At 37.0% G+C, this 13,970-nt stretch overlaps 1 protein-coding gene across 4 annotated transcripts in view; it reads right to left on the reverse strand.

The window, feature by feature from the left end:
* Positions 1-39: 39 nt before the first annotated feature.
* DMTF1 (cyclin D binding myb like transcription factor 1) overlaps positions 40-13,970 on the reverse strand; it is a 39,784-nt gene continuing 25,853 nt past the window's right edge. For 3 of the 4 annotated variants that reach the window (XM_054564099.1, XM_054564097.1, XM_054564098.1), the window contains 9 exons: positions 13,010-13,119; positions 10,734-10,962; positions 9,396-9,547; positions 7,904-8,113; positions 6,293-6,378; positions 3,180-3,335; positions 2,296-2,661; positions 1,585-1,729; positions 40-1,365 (listed from right to left, as the gene is read on the reverse strand). In XM_054564099.1, coding sequence (XP_054420074.1) covers positions 1,256-1,365; positions 1,585-1,729; positions 2,296-2,661; positions 3,180-3,335; positions 6,293-6,378; positions 7,904-8,113; positions 9,396-9,547; positions 10,734-10,962; positions 13,010-13,119 — 1,564 coding nt within the window. In that variant the 3' untranslated portion in view covers positions 40-1,255. Of the gene's footprint in view, positions 1,366-1,584; positions 1,730-2,181; positions 2,662-3,179; positions 3,336-6,292; positions 6,379-7,903; positions 8,114-9,395; positions 9,548-10,733; positions 10,963-13,009; positions 13,120-13,970 lie in introns of those variants that run through there. The other variant, XM_054564100.1, reaches the window with a different exon arrangement.

The raw sequence follows: 13,970 nt of genomic DNA on the forward strand, positions 1-13,970 counted from the left end.
TTGAAATTAAAATTTTTTTATAATGTAATTGCATGGCGCAAGGCTATGTAACAAACAATCTTGCATTTTAAGACAAATATTCTTTTATTTCTGTTAAACTGAATGTACAATTATTGTTCCCTAGGCAACCAACTCTTGCTTATAACTACAATTTCATTTCATGTTAACAAAACACAGACGGTGAAAAGACAACTTTGATTGTGAAGATCTAATTACAATAATAAATAAAATAATTTATACAAGGTTTTTTTTTTGTGACTTTTCTATAAGAGTCATATGCATTAAAGCTTTAAGAGGCTAGTTTTGGTTTAACCTTCTCTAGTATAGGAATGACTCAACTTATATTTTATTTCATTACAGAAGCAAATTTTGTTTTTTAAAATTGCCCGAGAGGGAGAAATTTTATCGTACCCTCACCAGCTAATGCACTAAGTGAACAGCAAACTCTGATACCCTCCTTATTTTTCTGGGTGAATTCATATCGCAAAAACATGTAAGAAACGGTCACAGTAGAGGATAGGGAACTTCCTTCCCATTTCATTTCACCTCAAAGTGCTAATTTTGTAAACTGATGACAGTGGGTTCTGAGGTGAAAACTCTGAGTTTTGATATTACTACCATCCGTATTCCCTTTAAACGTAATAAAAAACCTGTAGTGAATGTTCTTAACTCTTAATGCTCTCCTCTTCACCCAGCTTCAGTCAGCTCACACTGCCAGCCATCAGTAAACCCAAGGTAACCGCCGCACAGTCACCTCCTAGGTATGCTGGTCAAGTCTCATAGTGATGATCATCTTTTTGAGGAAGGTCACACCGATAAACCCTACACCATGCTGTAACTTCTCAAATATAAACAGGTCTGCTTGAGATTGGAAAGAGACTCACATCTGATCTTTAGAGATGAATATTACTGCTTTTAAAATAGTTAAGCTTTGGTGATTTTAAACTTTTCTCAGTGGCTGAAGTGAATGAAATTCCCTACTAACTGATGGCACTAATCACAGGGATCTATGTAGTCAAAGACCCCCCACGCATACTCCACTCAACTACACTTTCATAAGACTAGACCTCAGATGACATATTTAAAGGAGGTAAAAAGTCATAGCAGCAACACTGTATGCGGCTCAAGCACTGTAGCTATTTAAAAGCCAGAGGAATGGTAAGTTAAGCCTCTTGGGGATTCCTCCTAGTTCTTTGGAGATGTTGTAATTAACAGTGTGGCTTCTTTGCTTGAACTACCTGTTTCGAAGAATTACCTAATGACAGTTTACCAAGTCTTCAACATCCTTTGAGTCTTCTGAAACAGGACTGCACAAAGATGAACCAATGATATTTGATTCTTCTCGATGGTGTTGGAGTATGGGATCTGTAATAAGTTAAGTTTCAAGTTACTCTTAAATGTATATAATGTACATATTCCCTTATCCACATCAAGAATTTAAAGGGAGTATTCTACCGAAGTGCAAAATTTAACAAGACCAATCTTCATTGTTGGGTCAAGAAAGGCATAAACAACTAAGTTATGTGACTGCCTGACTTTCTCTTTAAGACTTTTCAGGCGCATGATGGACTTGTATTACAGTACCTGTTAGTGTTGTCAAAGGCAAGACAGATTCCGTATCTATAACGTCAGATGCTTGGATAAAGCCATGCGGTGAAGGAACAATAAGTATCGTTTCATCATCAATTGTTTGATCAACTTGTTCTTGTATAGCAGAAGACTCTAAATCCTAAATAATAATTTAAGAAAATGAGATTCTGACTCATATTCCTTCATAGGTTTCCTTAAGATCCCAAACATGTTTAGGTTTGAAAGGACTTAACTTTCAAATGTTATCCCATTTTAAAATTAAAATATAAAGAAAGTTCAGGTCTTAAAATCGACAAAAGTAATAACTTTATACTGTAACGTATTAACAAAAAATTTATAAGAACCAATTCAGTTATAGGTCCCCTGAATATAGAATGCTTTTCTGTAGCATGCGGTTCCTAAGCTAAACCACAAAGATCTATTATTAACCACCCTCAGGAAAGTGCTTCCATGGGTTCCAGCAAACATTTCCAAGGGAAAGCTTTTAGTGAGTGAGGAACAGTGTGGTAAGACAGAACAGCACTGCTGGTTGACTGATATTGGGAGGTCAGAGGTGGGTTTGCACTTTATTTGGTGGCTAAAGAAAAAATAAAGTACCACAGGATATCTCCCCATATATTATTTCTAGGCTCGCTCTTTCCAAACTGCAGGTTTGACTCTCACGGCAAGAAGAACCCATAGGCTGTTCCCTTAAATGCAACTTACCTCAGTAACATAAGCACAGGCTAAATGAGAGGGTGATTCCTCCTCTTGTTTAAGGTCGTCTTCTGTTCTGACCATAACACTATTCATCAGTTCTGTGCTATTTTGGTCATTGAATTTGGACACATGAGCATCATTAAATGATGGCTCTACAGTCACCTTCGGTTGATGAATTTCATCTGGGAAAGTGTCTGCTTCTAGGGCATCTGGAGGCTCAGGAAAATCAGATGAGTGAATATCACTATCTACTGTCAGTTCTGCTTGGGATATGGAAGAAGTGATGTCCTCTGTGGCAACTGTCTGAATGATGACTCTTGGTGTATGACACTGCACTGTAACATTGTCACTTGTGTTCAACAAATGCTCTGGCTATAAAATGTTAAAAAAAAGTGGTCAATGGCAAAATAAAAATACCTATACCATAGTCAAATTATAGGCAACAAATGACATTTATAGATGCTAATATGGGCTACTGTTCCCCACCCCCACCTCTGGAACTGCAGTGCTCTTACCACGGTTTTCCAGACACGGGCCTTTGTTCTGCTAATGTCCCTATTTCCCTAATTCAAGTCTATCACATGTAAGGAGACACAGGGAGTGAAGATGTAAAACATTACTTGTGGGACAACAGTGGTACAAAAAATTGTTTAAATGAATGGACTGTATTAGTTTGGCTCTTATATTTTATATCAACTAACCTTGGTCCCTAATAGGTACTCAAATAGTTGAACTGAGCTCAAAACACACTCCCCACCCCGAGATATTGTTACTAAAGGCACATGGGTTCTATCACAGTACTGAAAACTAGAAAAACATGGTGATGCTTGTCAGTTAGCCAATCTTTACAAAAACTAGAAAAATCAATCAATTTACATAAGGTAACATACAGATAAAGCATGAACAATGATCTGTTCAGGAGAGGCAGGAGCAGCAGCTGTCACAGTTACTGTGGGACTAGCAGTCAGAGTGAGGGGAAGGCCTTGGCTTGAGCTTGTTTGAAGTAGGTAGGTACCTGGAGTCCCAGTAGGCTGTAAGTGGAAAGACTAAAAGAAAAAGGAAACCAAGATCAATACAGGTGCAATACACTATTGAGTTTAGTAAGTAGACTTATATCCAAAATGGGGACTAACTTTAATTTACTAGCCATTAGTATACTTGCCAATTGTATAGGTGTGAACAAATAACAAAATGAAGGATAGATATCCTTGACTATCTGTCTGTGTAAGTCATTACTTGGCTTAGAGTTAAAAACAGGCAAGGCCTTTATCCTGCTCTTTGCTGTGTTTCTATGGTCTGGTTTTACTTGCTTCATGGCACAAAGACATGGTCACAGAAGCCACTGTTTCCAGTGACCAATCTTCCCTTGTTATCCTTTCTCTGTAGCACATAAAAACTGGCAGTCTCCCAATTTAAGTTTCCCATTTTTGAAAATGCACTGTAGCAGTGTTACTTAAACAGATCTTTCTCTCAGTATTATTTTAACAAATATTTTTTATATTAAGAGGAAACATACAGAAATAGCAATTAACAGTGTTCTGCTAAAGGAAAAAAAATTCGTATTTGAGAAGTTGGTAAACAGATAAATGCATTTAGAGTTTTGAAAATACAGAAGTATAACTACTCAGCACCCATAAGCTTCCAGAGCCATAAGCTTCTATATATAGTAATTTGAGTTCAGTTTATCCTAACACTCTAAAGGAAAAGTATTGGGTTGGCCCAGAAAGTTCATTTAATTTTTTTCTGTAAGATGGCTCTAAAAGTGCTCAGTTGTCTAACTAATTTAAAGCAACTTTGTTACGACTATATTTTGACAGCTGTCATTATCAGTGTGCATTTAAAAAAACCCCATAAAATTGGTGAATTTTTGTACAGGCATTTTAATACTGAAGATGGAAGGAGATAACATTTTTGCCATGTTATGCTCTGTTATTTCAAAAAAGGTAAAAACTGAAATGCAAAAAAAAACCCAAAAAGATTTGTGCAGTGTATGGAGGTGTTGTGACTGACTGAACATGTCAAAAGTGGTTTGTTAAGTTTCTTGGTACTACTGACATTTTGGCCATATAATTCTTTGCTGTGGGGGCTGTCTTACGTATTGGAAGATGTTTAGCAGCATCCCTGGCCTCTACCCACTAGAAGCCAATAGCAGGGAGATAGCCAACATACTCAAAGTATCCAAATCAATAAAATTATTGGTGAAAATGAAAAATATGTCTTCTATTTTATTGGAAAAAGTAAATGGACTTTTTGGCCAGCTCAGTATTTGCACTTAAAATAGAGCTAGAGTCACAGAACCTGTTCTTTAGCTTGGTCTGGCATTGTGGACTTAAGCTACAACTGCTCCCTTGGGTACAGACTTACTGAAATCTAGGTCTCCTTACTGCTAACGTGAGGACAGTAACTCCCGCTTATGGAGAGGGCTGTGAGGATTAGAAATAATTACAGTGGTGTCTGATGCACAGTGGGCAATTTCTTTTTTGCCACCTCCATAAATGTGAAAGCTGTCATCTTAGTGGTTGTGTTTATTAATCACGTGTGGTCATGCACTAAGTATTTTATAGGTACATGTGTATCATAATACATGTACTTTAATATACATTCAGTGCTCACAGTTTTTTTTGAAGCTGAGGCACTATTATCATCCTTTATCAACAAATTAGAACAGAAGTTTCCAAATATTTGATTCTCACCTGGTTAAGTAAAAACCTGAACACATACCCCAAATATATGTGCATACATTGTTTAGCCAGGGGGAAGGGAAGGTAGCAAAAAAGAAAAAGGATATTCTGTTTTCTACCTATGAAAAAGATTATCTTATGCACCCCTATTTTGTAGACCACTGGACTACGAAACAGGTTTAAGTAAACTCTTAGTAGAAGTCCCAAGGTTGTTCTCAAAGAGAACTTTTTGTTGTGCTGTCAATCCTTGTGAGATTGGGGTGTGGAGAAGATAAACTTGCACTAATGCCCCTTATGTTCTTCACAGCAAATAAATCTTGACATAATTTAAATAAAATCTGTTTTGTATTTTCTTCATGAAAATTGAGCTAATTCTGGCTTTACCCTATTTTAGAAAGCAGGGCAAGGACTAGGACTTGAAAGAAAATTTCCAGTACCCTGAAAAGAAACTCAAAATTAGCAGTCATGCCTGTTTCTCTATACCTCTTAGTATAGACCACTACTGATCTAACCTTCTATCTAAATAGGTTTGCCTCTTTTGGGCTATTCAAATAAATGGTAGTCACACTATATGGTATTTTGTGTCTAGTTTCTTTCACTTAGTAAATGCCTACAAGGTTCATCCTGATTGTAGTATGTGTCAGTACTTCATTCTCTTACTGCCAAATATTCGTTTGTATGACTATAGGACATTTTAATTTACCCATTTATCGGTGGATGGATTGTTTTCACTTTTTTGTTGTTATGAACATTTCATCTATAGGTTTTTATGTGGACATATTTTTCTTAGGCATAGCTGGAATTAGAATTGGGTCATACCGTAACTATATTTTTCGCCTTTTCAGAGACTGCAAGGTTCTTTTCCCTAGTGGCAATACCAATTAGGACTGGGACTTTTAAATTCTGTATTCCCAATGGCTAGTATAATGCTTACTGAATGAATATTGTTAAATAATTTATTCCACAGACTTTCCCCAAATAAACAATATGAACCTTTTGGTTATATATTTGCTTTTGACTCAATACAAACCTATAGAATGTATGTATCCTACTCATTAGCCCTGTCATTTTCATACATAAAAAGAATGTATTATTGGTTCATATACAGATGAAGCAAAAAACTAGAAAACTAATTATAAAAGTGGAAGTCTGATTTGTGCTGTCTTCTAACTAGTCTCAAAACCATGGACATAGTTGCACTTAATGCCAGTCATGTTTTTATATTTCAGTTGCTTATACAGTGTGTAGCATTTCTAAAACTACCAACTGATCTTCCTTACGCACACAGAGGACTGATAACTACTTTGTGAAGTATTACTCACTGGAAGAATCTCAAACGTTTGTAGTGTTCCACTGTTTAGTGTTATAGTTTCCGAGTCAACAGTAGCAGCAGGAGAGTCTGTTGAGGCTGTGGTAAGAACAAGGACAACAATAAAATACTCTGTAAATTATTATGAAGGCAGTCTCATACTGAATAATCTGCCTGGAAACCTGAATTCATTTAAATTTCTTAAGAGATATTAAGAAATCTAATGTATTTATCTGGGATGGCATAGATTAGGGATTGGCAGCCTATGTATGACCCACAGCCAAATCTAGCCCACTACCAGTTTTTGTAAACAGCTGTATGTGTTCATTTATTTTCTATGGTTGTTTTTGCACTACAATGGTAGAGTTGAGTAACCATGACAGACAATATTTGTTAACCCCTGGTATGGATCATAAAATATTTGTAATGTTAGGAAGTAGAAGGAATACACTAAGGCTTACTTGTAAAGAGACAGGAACTTGGACATTCTGGGAAGCAGTACAGATGTCTAGAATGGTAGTCCCCAAACCTAGGGGGTAGAACCCACTAGGTTTTAGGTTCTAGTGGCACTGCTTCCTAGCAACGTAAATCTGGGCAAGTAATTTACTTTAATTCAAACTAATATTTAGAGCCTCTGTCTGTCTTGCTTATCTCATACAGTGGTGAGGATCAAAAACATGAGCTAAATAGAAGTATTATTTCAGAACCACCACATCTGGGAGACTCAATACCACTTTAGAGATCAGATAGTATAATCTCTATAGATGTCAACTGAGACTCAGACGTCATCAGTGTTTGCTGAAGGTTACAGAGAACTAAGACTTACTAGAAGAAATGTGATCTCTTTTGGTGCTTTCAGTTGCGCCTGTAGGTAAATCCATCTGAAAAAATGGAATTAACTTTTCATGTGGAGTGTTTATTGTTAGTTTATTATATTCTGACTATAACACTTTTCAGTTTGAAAGAAATGTAACATCTTTACCAAGTTGTGTTATTTCTCTTATTATCTCATGGATTCTTAAGATCATACCTAGAGAATCTGAAGTGATTCCAGATAAATAAACTAAATCAAGGGTAGGCGAACTATGGCTGCAGACAAATGTGGCTTGAGGCTAAGCTATGCTGTGAATGAATATTAAGTTATCATTTATAAAATGTTTGCTGTTTTCCCAAAAAGTATTGTTAATTCAACAATGACAAGTGTAACAATCTCTATGCACAGTCAATGTATAGCCAACAGTAGCTCTAATATTTATGGCAGACTGGTAATTTCAGTTGTTTTGCAATTCTCAAGAGTATAAAAACAAGCAGTGCCAAAGAAAATTCTTCATGCTTTATTACACTGGTAGCAAGCTAAAGCAAATAACCAAATTTAAATCAGAACTTTAAGAGTAAGACAGGCATGATTAATTTAAATGTCTGTAAGGTAACTTTAACAGTCATTGCACACACAGATATATAATGTTAATTATGTAGGTGGCCCAGTGATTTTCAAACGGGATCATAGGGTACATTCATCAACTTGGATAAATTTCTCCCAACATTCCAGAAGACTGAAAGGTGTTAGTCATTAACCAAATCATACAGGTCACATAGCAACAACACGTTAGATCCAAACACTTACAGACATGGGTGATCTGGACTGGAATCTGCAAGGCTGTCATGGGGCTTGGAGAGATGGCTGTATTGTCTTCCAAGCGGGCAACTCTGATCTGAACGTGCTGTACACTGGAATTGGAATTACTGTTTGGAACTCCAGATCCCGATTTACTCTCCAAAAGCGTTGGGTTGTTTTTCTGATTCTCATGTAACTGTTTCAGGCCTTTTATTAAGACTAAAGGGAGGTGGGTAGACAAAAAGAACATTGACTCTCCGAAAGACCACCATCTAAGCAGCAAGGCGGGGGTGGGGGGAGGGTAAGGAGGGAAAGTATTTGGAATAAATAATTGTATGCTGGATGAGAACTCTTACCAAAATAATAATAATAATAAAACATTTTAAAACTACAACTGTCTGGAAATTTTTAGAAACGTTTCCCATCAAAAGAAAAATTTCATAATGTAATATTGTTCTTGCCATATAATATGCATTAAAAAAATAGCCATTGTGAGGAATAGGACATTTTCTGTATTGTAGTGCTTCTTCATAATAATTTTTTAGGAAAAATATTGGTAATGATAAATAACTTATTTTCATTTTAAAATGAATAGTGTACTTCCCCCTAAGGACTCAGGCACTTGACTGTTTTAGGCATTACAAGAGCATAATCAGTTGATTCTGAGTCTAACTCATAACTCTTGAAAAACAGCTGATCTTTTCCAAACAGTAATATGCAACTACCTTGAGTTCTTATACAGGAAAGCCAATTCTACACTTGCCCTCCTCTGCTAAGTCATGATAGACTATATCAGTCCTCCCAGGTGATGATGCATACATTAGTATTCATTCATCGTTTTGGTTTTATTTTATAAGATTTATAAATTTGTAACAGGGTATTTAATTAAATTAAAAAAGCAACAACACGTTTCATCAAGCCAAAGTTTCTCAACATCTAATTTGCCTTTGGAAAAATGGATGTTGTAGGACAATACTAAGGAGAATAAAATGTGTGCCTACATTAAGCAGACTGTACAACTTAGTTAGTGCCTAAGTGCACAGCAGGCAATGAAGTAAGACATATGCGCTATGCCTCACTTTTAAGCAATCCCAACTTAGCATCTCTAGACTTATATAACAAATGAAATTAGAAATTTACAGAGCCTTTGTTCTACAAAATACTTTATCACAGAATTTAACAGGATATTTGAAATTGTTCAATTCATAAAAGTTAAACGTCAGTTTTAAAAATTTATCTTTGTACACAATGAAAATCTGTATGTAAAATGTAGTTCCTTTTTGTAGTTTATGTGAGAACAAGAATGTGTATATTTTCATATTAGGTGCCTTGAAAACCACATCACATCAACTCTTGTTTTCCAAAGAAACAGGGCTGAAAGTTTAAGTGGAAAATCTATGACTCGTATCTCTTTAGCTGAGACAAAGAACGTCTAACCTGTAACTCCTGAGGAGTGACTATGTTTAAGACAAGGGAAGGACTTCAGCAAATGATACCTTACCAGGGAATGAAACATCTTTATGGTTTGCAATTTGTCTTTTGATGGTCCACCATTTACTTCGAAGCCATTGTGGTGAACGGACGCTGCTCCATCCCTCTGCTAATAGATCCCAGTTTATGTCGTTTTCATCAGCTACATCAAGCTCTGCTATCCTACAGGTTTCAAAATAAGCACTTGTTAGATGTTAATTTATTTCCCCATAAGAACCCTCCTCTGACTTCTTATGAGAGTGGAGAGAACTGAAATGGCAGGTTGTCACTGACATGCTATTGTTACATTGTATGGGAAAGGATTGCAGGAGCTAAGAGCTATGAACTATCACCAGCAAAACAGGCTTTTGTTAATGGTTCAACCAATGGGCTGAATCATAAATGAACTAGATGAAGCACTGAGAAGGAATGGGAATAGCTAAAGGTTAGAATAGGTTAGAACAGGTATAGTTGTATAGTGTTCTACAATGTTTTATAGTAAGTTATTTCCAGGATCTAAGCTTTTCCTTTTGTAAAATTTTAAAAAAATGTTTAGAAGTGAGCTATTTATAAAGACTAGTTTTAAAAACTATTAAAAACAAAACCCAAAACAAAATGACAAGACAAAAACAATACTCCAGCAGCAACCAAACACCTCCCCCCAAAATTCCTAAAATAAAACCCAACTAAATTTGGGGTTTTAATGGTTTATTTTCTAGCTTGAACTTTCTTGCTGATTTTGATTTGCAATAGAGAACAGCTGCAATGATAGCTTCTATTAATTACTTCCGCACCTCAAATATTTTCTTGCTGGTATTTTTTTTCCCCATTTGAGTCATTGAGTCTTAATGGTTAAGCCAACTAATAAAAAAACAAACTTGGGATTACTGTCTTAAAGTTATTTTTTGATATGTATGAAATGGAAGTGTCTGATCCTGTCCAGTTTGAAGGTGTGGTAAACTGCAGACTGGGCCCCCTTCTTTGTGTTCCTAGCACAGCAGCCAAAGACTGAGGGCGTGGAGACTGAACAGCTCTCTCACCCACTGTGAGGCCCCTAGGCTAGGAATGAGGCACACTGCTGGACAATGGAAAAGCTGCGCTGCAGCTGCCTGTGCCACACTTGTTCTGTGGATATAGAGGACTTCAGTCTCCATGCCTTCAATCTGGTACTTTGCACAAGCACTAAAACCACCAAAAAAGGAACAAACACAAAAAGAGCACAATATGAAATACTTAGGATCTTAAACAGTAGCTCACTATGAAAAGAATGCTTTTCAGACTTTAGTCATCTAGGGAAACCAAAAGAGGACAATCAAGACACCCACAGCAATTAAGCAGCTTTTGTCATTAAAAGATTTAGGATACAAACCTGAGGATGAGATTGATTTCATCTTCCTTGGTCCACTCAGTACCTCCACTCTGTTTCCAGTTCAGGTAGTTGAGCCATTTAGAACGACACTGCTTTTCTGAGCGGGTACCCACTCGTTCTGCCACCGCTGCCCAAGACACACCCTGTGTGACGATGTCACCTGGCTCGGTGCTTGTCAATTCGTGAACCACCTCTGCAAGTCTCTTTTCTTCTTCTTCTGTCCACTTCCCTGCAAGAAGAAAATCATCCAGAATACTACTGCCACCTTCTCCCTTTCTGCGTGCCGCCTCCCCGCCCCCCGCCCCAAATCAGACCCAGCCCTGTATTTCTAAGGACTGGTGGGAAGTAGGCAGTAGTACTAAAAGTATTTCTGAATGACCCACAGACAGGAAACTGCATAGAATACCTACTAAGATGGTTGGACTGTACTAACCCAGTCAGGTTCTTAGTGCAAAAGAAAACACAGAATCCTTAATAGAAAGCACAAACTGACTGTATAAGAAAAACTCGCCAAAACATTACTAGGAAGAATTATGTACTCTCAAGTTATATTAGGCCTAAGTGGGAAGAGCTTCAGAGATGGCCTGATGGACACAGAAAACTTTTACTTTTACCTTAGGCTCACCTAAGCGTCCCTGCTCTGCAGAAGTAGCACAGGCTCAACAGAGACCTTTATTATAGGAATAAATGATGAGGGGCAAGTGGAATAATGTGTATGGCCTCCCACCCATTTTGGTAAATGTAAAAATAGGTTTATACCATCTCCTTTCCCCACTATTCCAACTCCAAGCTACTGTGATGAAATATAAGTCTGAGGCTGGTATTCATGCATATTTTAAATTCAAGTTTTTCTGAATTCATAAACCCACTAATAAAAGGTAATGTTTCTCTTGGTCTTTTCTTAAGGAGCTTAGGTAAAAAAAAACAGGAAAAAAACTTATGTTTCCATTTAGTTAATAGTAGCTAAAACTTCCAGAAACATTTAAAAAGGCCAAGTGCTTGCTTCAAAGACTCATTTAATCAACATATACTTACTGCTTGTCTATTATGTGCTAGGCACAGTCTGGATACCATGGATTCAAGACAATGTCCTGCTTTCTTATTTTAGCACAGTAGGAAAGAAAGGGAAAATCCAGACTGCTGTCTCATGGTGTACAAGAGAGAAAACTCTTGATCAGAAACAATACGTAGTAACATAGAAAGGTAATATGCAGCTCAATCCCTCAAGCCGGCTATCAAGGAAGGGCACAGTGTTTGTCTGAATTATGCTTAACAGGGGGTTCTGTACTCACAGCACCTTACATGAATCTCTGGGGTACATCCTATATCTAAAGTTCCCATTCTTGCTTCATTAAGTTGTCATTCATCAAATGAACAGTTGGTGGGATTTATGTCTTCATCGCTTTGCAGCTAACAGTGCTGATGGGGTGGTTAAGCAGGAAACATTACTGATTCCACTTTAGCCAGGTGGGGGCGGGGTAGGGAAAGAAAATTTATTTCCTGGAAGCTCAAACTTAACTTGAGAATTATTTTTCTTCTTAAAAGACTGACGAGAGACTTCAGAGAACATTAGGGCTAAAAGGAAATTATGATACCACTGATTCTAACATCTTCATTTTACAGAGAAAACTGAGGCTCAAAAAAGTTAAATCAGAGTTTAGTGGCAGAGCCTAAACACTGTTGTTAGTCACAAAATTTAGGTTTACCAGTACCATGTATGTATGTATCATTAAGGATTAAATAGCATTTGTGATCTGGCCTAGGGACTAAAACATCAATCACAAATTTCCTTTATGGAAAAATTTACTTTGTTTTAAAATAAGCAAAATGCATACAAACCGTTAAAACATGGCTTCTAAGTTGGCACTTGATTGGAACTAAAATTTTTCATAAACATGAGTTGATAAGCTCTTGTTAACAAAAGTTCAACAGTTAGATGAGCTTAAATTAAAATTACTTCCTGTATATATGCCTTAAAAATAAATACTTTCCCAACTGCAGCAGTTCTGAATTGCTCCAAACTGCAAACTGCTGGACTTAAAATCTATGAAACTGAGATATTGTTGTCTCTGTGAACAATCTCACTTTTATACAAAAGCACAAAAATAAAGAATTAGTTGACTCTATTAAGCCTGATGAAAAAGGGAGACGAGAAAATAAAGTTTGAACTGAAGTGAATGACAAATTTCTTCCTGGAACAGAAGAGAAAGCGGTATCTGAAGGGACAAGCAGCTCAAATGTGACGAAAAACCCCCCACCAGTAGCAGTCACAGTACCTGTGTTGCAAGTATCCTTCATCAGTCGGCACCGATCTTTGACGGAAGATGCACTTCTTCCTAGCGCCGCCCCTATTGTTGCCCAGTCATTGCCATGCTTTATCCGGAGCCTAAAACAAGAGTCTGCCAATCAGCATTGGGTTCAACTGTTTTCTCCCTTTTAATTTCATCATTTATTCTTCATTCTTCTTCTTCCCATTTGACTGGTTTGGAAGTTGTGGGCAGCAATACTTTGAGAGCCAAAGTTTGAAAGTGTGGCCTTTTTTGGGGGTCCACAGTTGTCTGTGGGTGAAAAAAAGACAGGCAGCAATTGCCTTTTTCCTGGGTCAGAGAAGAAATAAATAACTTGGATATGTGTTCAAAAAAGACCAAATTTCCCCTCAGGTTATTGATACAATCTCCCAGGCAATCCCCAGATTTTTCACTTTTGAATACTCCTAACAAGCTCTTCTCAGATATCTGAAAAAGTTTCACAAGCCCTTATCACCATCAACTGGACCAACCTTCCATTTTTTCATGATCCATACAATACATTAGTCCATACTTTATGGTCCTAACTCAATGAAGCAAAATTGTGTTTCCTGTGAAATAGCTTTTATGTTGTAGAGATTAAGTGAAACAGCCCAGACATTAAGTGAAACACTGCCAAGTCACTTTCTAAAGTAAGCTATGTAGCACAACCTTGGTTTTGATCCTGGTATTAAGTTCCCCAGGTTTAGACTTTAAGGCCACCAAGAATGGCCATCTGATATCTTCTGTAACCCCCAACAATGGTCTATGGATGCATTTGACTTTGTTAACTGACAACAGGAGGAGAAGTTTATGGGCATGGCTACCCTGTGCAGATATAGAGCTAGTAGTTCTTTTTATGGTCAATCATGCTTAACTGCAGGATTAAATTAGACCAGTCTACCAAACATTTCTTGACAATCCAAAGTAAAACTTTAAAAAAAGTAAGACA

This window comes from Pteronotus mesoamericanus, unplaced genomic scaffold, assembly GCF_021234165.1.
Source record: "Pteronotus mesoamericanus isolate MK-2021 breed Mesoamerican mustached bat unplaced genomic scaffold, CSHL_Meso_final scaffold_85, whole genome shotgun sequence".
Taxonomy (NCBI): domain Eukaryota; kingdom Metazoa; phylum Chordata; class Mammalia; order Chiroptera; family Mormoopidae; genus Pteronotus; species Pteronotus mesoamericanus.